The sequence below is a fragment of the Piliocolobus tephrosceles genome, chromosome 1 (genome assembly GCF_002776525.5).
Source record: "Piliocolobus tephrosceles isolate RC106 chromosome 1, ASM277652v3, whole genome shotgun sequence".
NCBI lineage: Eukaryota > Metazoa > Chordata > Mammalia > Primates > Cercopithecidae > Piliocolobus > Piliocolobus tephrosceles.
Window position 1 is genome coordinate 57,930,622 of NC_045434.1, and position 6,809 is coordinate 57,937,430.

General features: G+C 52.8%; 1 protein-coding gene across 1 annotated transcript in view; it reads left to right on the plus strand.

Annotated features, from left to right (window-relative positions):
• Positions 1 to 6,809, plus strand: part of IGFN1 (immunoglobulin like and fibronectin type III domain containing 1) — a 66,279-nt gene that overhangs the window by 11,280 nt on the left and 48,190 nt on the right. The window contains 3 exon segments of the mRNA XM_031934838.1: positions 1,084 to 1,252; positions 2,429 to 2,701; positions 3,463 to 3,514. Coding sequence (XP_031790698.1) covers positions 1,084 to 1,252; positions 2,429 to 2,701; positions 3,463 to 3,514 — 494 coding nt within the window.

Here is a 6,809-nt window from a genome sequence, read left to right on the forward strand (position 1 = left end):
TTTCTCTCTCTCTCTTTCTTTCTTTCTTTTTCTTTCTCTCTCTCTCTTTCCTTCCCTCCCTTCCTTCCTTCCTTCCTTCCTTCCTTCCTTCCTTCCTTCCTTCCTTCTCTTTCTCTCTCTTTCTCTCCTTCTACAGAGTCTTACTCTGTTGCCCAGGCTGGAGTGCAGTGGTGCAATCTCAGCTCACTGCAACCTCTCCCTCCCAGGTTCAAGCAATTCTCCTGCCTCAGACTTCCGAGTAGCTGGGATTACAGGTGTTTGCCACCACACCCAGCTAATTTTTCGTATTTTCAGTACAGATGGGGTTTCACCATGTTTTTCAGGCTGGTCTTGAACTCCTGACCTCAAGTGATTCACCCGCCTCAGCCTCCCAAAGTGCTGGGATTACATGCATGAGCCATCATGCCCAGCCAGTTCTATTTCTTTCTAACATATTTACTTATTTATGATATTTATTATTTATATTTTTCCCCCATAGGATTTTAGCTAGTGAGAGCAGGAATCTCTTTTTAGGCATTGATGTGTCCTAAGTACCTAAAACAGTGCCTGGCACACAGTGGGCCCCTAATAAGTATTAGCTGTTATTAATATTCAGCAAGTAGCAAGCCAATCTAGGGCTTAAAGTAGGTATGCATATAGATTACTGGGTTTGTAGAGCCTTATGGATATCTGATGGTATTCTCTGCAAGTTCCTGTTGGTGAATAAGTTGAGCTGGGGCCCGTGGGCCATTGGTGTTGTGTCCAGCCTCCCCTGCTATCCTCACAGGGCTGCTGGGGAGTAACTCTACTCACAGCCTGAGCTGGAATGTCAGCAACTTCAGGTGCCCCTTTATATAACACTTGCAGACTTTTCACTCCATGGACATTCCTAGAGCATGGATTCCCATCCAGCTCACAATCCCTGTTCCCATGTCCTCCAGGTCCTGCTGTCCACCCCATCCCAGCTCCTCTATGGTTCCAGGAATCTGTTGTCTGGTGACTGGGCCTGTGGGAGAAAACTGCTGGTTATAGCCAGAATGGGACTCGGGCAGGAAGCACTGAGGACCCGCTGAGGCCCGCCTCCTCTTCCTTTTCTGGCCTTAGGACGGTGAGATGATCCCCTATGGCTTCAACAACCAGACCAAGCACTGTCTGTGCCGGCTGGGAAAGCACTATGAGTTCCAGATCCAAGACCTGAGGCCTGAGGACTCTGGCATTTACCAGGTCAAGGTGGAGGATGCTGTGGTCTTCTCCACAGAACTGGAGGCCAGTGGTGAGTTGCCAAAGTTGAAGTCGGGGAGATCTGTGAGAAGTGGAGTCCATGTTGGTGCAATGTGTGTGTCGGGGAGTAAATGTGATGTGGCCCCAGCTGCAAAGACAATTGGGAGACGGACACATACCTAGATGGCCAAATTTTGATGCTTTCTGTTTTCCAAAGCCTTGGCGCAAGTTATCTCTCCTGGTGCTGAGCTGGGTTCTACTGAATTACCGTCACATACATAGAACATATGTGTCATGCCTCTGCTCAGACCTTCTGCAGCCACCAATTATTTTCAGATCAGATCCAGACTAACTGCACAGCCTCTAGAACTCCTTTCTGTCGCATGTCCTTATCTCCCACAAAGCCCTAGCAAGAATCTCTGGGTTAGGCATCCTCGTGCTCCATACAGACCTTTCCTTTTCTGCTTCCTGTATTCCCTCCCCATCTAGGAACTGCCACTCCTCCTTCATCAAACTCTGTCCCATCCCCATGAGTACCTGCGTCCACATCACTCTCAGAGCACCTGCCAGCTCAAGGGGGTTCTTGAAAGGACAAGGAGAGGCCTGGGGAAGGGAGCATGTCCTAAGAACATGGCTAAATCAAGGTTGGGGGAGAGAAAAGGGGGTTATGTGTCCCAGCAGTGGGGAGGTGCCCAGATGCGGCTTTGGAAAACCTGAAAACAGTGCAGTTTGGGAAAAGGAGTGTGGGTTTGGGAGTCAGCCAGACCCGGGTGTGAATCTTGGTTTCTCTTAACTGCATAAGACTGGAGCAAGTTGATTAACTTTTTAAGCCTCAGTTTTCTCACCTGTAAAAAGAAATTAATAATACTTACCTGGGGGTAAGCAATTATTACTTGGATGAATAAGGTAAAGGATGAATAAGATAAAGTACTGTCTGTTAGCATAGTGGTTTCCTTCATGCATCCACCTTGTCCCCAAATATAACTTTTGGGTTTAGAAGTATGGAATCCCAGAGCTGAAAATAAGCCTCATTGTTCATAATTCTAACCCCTCATTTTATGCGGGGGGAATTGATACCTGAGGTCCGGAGGAGACCTATCCCAGGTAACACAGGGAGTTTGTGACTGAGCTGGTCTAAGCCAGGATTTCTGAATGGCCAGCCCCGCCCCCTCAGGTCACATTGTGTCATACCATCAAGCTGATATCCCCATTCCTGCTTCCCTGACAGCCATACCCCCAAGAGTGGTGATCCCACTGGCGGAGACCCACTGTGAGGAGCACGGTGACGCAGCCTTCGAATGTACCTTCTCCAGCCCCTGCCCTAGTGCAGCCTGGCATTTCCGGCACCGGCTACTCCACCCCAGTGACAAACATGAAGTGTTTGTGTCCCCCGACGGGCTGACCCACCGGCTGGTGGTGAGGGGGGCCCGTTTCTCAGACATGGGCCCCTATTCGCTGGGCACTGGGCCCTACATTTCCAGCGCCTGGCTGGTGGTTGAAGGTGAGTGTTTCACATCTCTGTCTTTCTCTGCCTCCAGGGAAGACCTCGGGGCTGTGGAGGCATGAGGAAGGCGAGGCAGTGGGATTTCCTTTGGTCAGCCATTTGCTCTGGAACGATTCCCTTGCTCAGAGATAATAAGGAAGGCTCCTTAGATTATTCTCCACCCACTGCTGTGCAGACCTTCATGGCCAACCCAACCCTTCTCAGCTGTGCCTGCTCCACTGGGTCCTGTTGGAATTACTCTGGGGCACAGATGGCTCTAGGGTCCTAGGCAGCCTTGGGACAGTGGCCCAGGTTCAGTCTGGATGAGAAGCCCCTGCACCAGACCAGAGAGCACTCTCAAACCTCCCTGGGGATTGAAATTTGGGTTCAAGATGTTCCTAGGAAAGTGTAAATTGGACATAAGTAAGGCAGGTTATAGAGCAAGTCGATATTTTAAAAACCATGCACCTGCTGCGGCAGTTTGATAAACAAATAACTTTTGGCTTATGCGTTTTCTCCAAAATCCTCATGAAGCCTGTAGCAGGGTGGCCTGTGGATATGGGACTGGGGGAGGTGGTGACGGGATTCACCCATCCATCCCTGGAACACCCTGGCTGCCTTGTCAGGTGGTCAGCTTGCTGCTCTCCTGGGGAAGCCTAGGTCAGGCAAGCAGCTGGGCTCAGGCAGGTGCTTTGGCCGGATTTAACAGGAGTTTTGGTATTTTCTCTTGTCTCTCCATGTGGGCACTGATCTTCCATATGAATAACCCCTCACTGAAGCTGGGAAGGATAAAGACCTTCAGTCCACAAGTGCTGACCACCAACTACAGAGGCAAGAAGCCCAGGCCTCAGGGGCAGAAGAGTCTGGGAGCATCAACAGCCAGGGAGAGAAATTCAGAGAGCAGGCCCCCAGCGGGGGCTCCCTTGACGGGGCAGGGATGTCTTCTGGGTTCCAGCACATAGTCAGCCCAGACAGGGATGGCCGTGGCAGACATGGTTACTCCTTGATGGAGGACAAGGGGGCAGCTGACACAGCCTGGGGCCCTGGACAGGAAGGCGAAGGCTTTCTAGAAGCAGAGGGAAGCAGAGTCACTCTTCCCAGGGAAAGACAATCTGGCAGAGAGGGAGGCTGGGCTGAAAGCCTTGCAGAGAGGCCCCATCTACAGGGAGAGAGCTCAGAATCAGGGTTGGGCCTCCCAGAAAAACGACAGCAAGATCGTGGCAGAGACAGCAATGGTGATGAATGCTGGAGGACAGCAGGAGGCTGGGAGGCTGAATCCAGTCCGCTTCGGGCTGGAGGACTGGGAAGCAGCAGGGAAGGAAAGGAGCACAGAGGGGATAGTGGAAGACAACTGGATAGGCATGCCCCGGAGCAACTGTGGGATGCTCAACTGAGACCTGAGAGAGGAAATAGTGACCTGCAGGGCTACCAGTCTGATCCTGTAGGGTCCTGGCCAAGAGGAAAGCAGATAAAGATTTCACAGGGTGACAGCTTGGCTGAGATGGACAGAGGGGATGCTCCAAGTAGGGAAAGAGGGAGAGGAGTAGTAGTGTGGGGTAGTGGGACTGGCCTGGGAGAAGCTGAAGACAGCAATGGGGCGGGAGGTCCTGGCACCCTGGAGTTTACTGGAGGAAGAGGTTCTGGCTCCAAGGCAGGTATGGGCCCTGAATCCTGGGGTTCTCAGGGAGGTAGAGATACTGACTATGGGGAAGCCTGGGGCTACTGGGGGTCAGGAGAGTTTCTAGGACAGACACTTGGAGGCAAGGACTTCCAGGAACCATCAATATCAGGTGGTAGAAAATTCCTTCTGGGAGATGGGAGTCCTGAGATCAAAGCTGAAGACTCACTGCAGGAGGCAGATGGTCTGTGCAAGGGGGAATCTGTAGTTGGAGGAAGTGTCTACAAAACTGGCCCTGGAGGCCCAGGAGACCCCAGAGGCTGTGAAGGTGGCCTACAGAAGCTCAGGGGAAGGGATGGCCAGGAAACAGCTTGGGCCTCAGGTGAGATAGGGGATGACCCCAGAAGCTTCCAGTCTTCCCAGGAGTGGACAGCAGATCACAGAGCAGCAGGGGGTGTTGGCAGAATAGAATCTAAGGGCACAAGTCCTTGGGATGACACACCATCTAGCCTCAGAAAAACTGGAGCCCACTATGGGTCTGGAGTGCTGGGACCCAGTGGAGGGCAAGAGGGTATGGGTGGTACCCAGGTGGCTGGACTGACCGAGTCTGGTCAGGGGGTGGATGCCAGAAGCTGTGGGCTAAGTAGGTCTCCAGGCCTGGGGGCCCAGGGATCTGGGGTGATACTAGGAGATACGGAAGGATTAAGAGGTCCTGGGTCAACAGGGTCTGAACCAGATTTCTGGAATGGGTCAGGGAGCTCCAGAGTAAAAGGACTCAGAGGCTATAAGGATGACTTGGAAGGTCCTGGGAGAATGGAATCTAGGTACGAGGGTGGCTTAGGATATTCTAGGGGAATAGGCCCTAAAAGCGGGGCTGGTTATAGCTATGGCTCAGGGGTTCCAGGAGAAATGGGGTCTGGCCATGGTGCTGGTTGTAGAGTTTCCCCTAGGGCACCTGCGGGAATGGAGTCTGAGGAAGGGGGTGTGTACAGGCATGGCTCCAGAGTGCCTGGGGGAGTGTGGTCAGGAAACGAAGATTCTGGCCCTGCAGGAGGAGGGTCTGGGAGAGTTGCCAGTCTTAAGAATGGCTCAGGTGGTCCTGATGGAGCACCCGTGGATGACATCAGGAATTGGGCCTCTGCACGCCAGGGCAGCATGGGCCGTAGGGGAGGGCACCATTCAGATGGTGGCCTAGGGAGTCCTGAGATGACGGGGTCTGTGGGTAGAGGTGGTCTCAAGGCCCCTGGAGTAGTGGAGACTGTTGGGATGGGATGTGTGGAAGCAGAACCAGAGAGCTCTGAAAGAATAAGGCCTTGGAGTCAGACTGGCTTCAGAGCCTCAGAGGCCCTGGGGTCCTTTGGAGAAGGAGGCTATGAAGATGGCTCTGGGGGTCCAGAAGCCATGGAACCAAGGTCTCTGAGGGCAGGGAGCAAAGTGGGTGAGGGGGATGGGACAAGATGCCCTGGTGCTAGGGCCTCTGGAGCTGCAGCTGGTTACAGGGATGATACCAGACACCCTGAGGCACTAGCACCTCACACCAGGGCTGCTTCTGAGAGCCAGTGGGCTTATGGGGCTGACAATGTGCTGGGTTATGAGGATGGATCAGAACTTCCAGGGCCTCAGGGAACTGGGGTCAGAACAGCCTATGGAGGAGGGTCAAGGGGCCTTGGGCGTAGGAGTACAGGGCCAGGGGGTGAGGCAGTCTTTAGAGATAGTTCAGGGGACCTCCAAGGAATGGGATCAGCAGATGGGCCGGGTTGTAGGAAGGGTATTGGGAGTTCGGGAGAAATGGGGTCAGTGGATAAGGAAGGTTACAGGGAAGATTTGGGGACTCCTGAGAATATGGGTTCGGGGAGCAAGGCTGCTTATAGGGATGGTGTAGGGGGTTCTGGGGCAATGGGGTCAATGGATGAAGCAGATTATAGGAAAGATTTAGGGGCTCCTGGAGGAATAAGATCAGTGAGCAAGGCAGATTATAGGGGTGGTTTACAGGGTTCCAGGGAAATGGGTTCAGAGAACAACGCAGATTATAGGGGTGGTTTAAAGGGTTCCAGGGAAATGGGGCCAATGGATGAAGCGGATTATAGGAAAGATTTGGAGGTTCCTGAGGGAATGGGTGCAGATTATAGGGGTGGTTTAAGGGGTCCTGGGGAGATGCAGTCAGTGGATGAGTCAGGTCATAGGAATGGGATTGGAGGTTCTGGGGAAATGGGGTCGGATTATAGGGAGGGTGTGGGGGCTCCTGAGGGAATGGGCACAGGGAGCAAGGCAGGTTATAGCGATGGCTTAAGGGGTTCTAGAGAAATGAGGTCAATGGATGAGGCAGATTATAGGAAAAATTTGGGAGCTCCTGAGGGAATGGATTCAGGGAGCAAGGCAGGTTACAGGGGTGGTTTAAGGGGTTCTGGGAAAATGGGGTTAATTGACGAGGCAGGCTCTAGGAAAGATTTGGGGGTTTCTGAGGGAGTGGGTTCAGGGAGTAAGGCAGGTTTTAGGGATGGTTTAGGG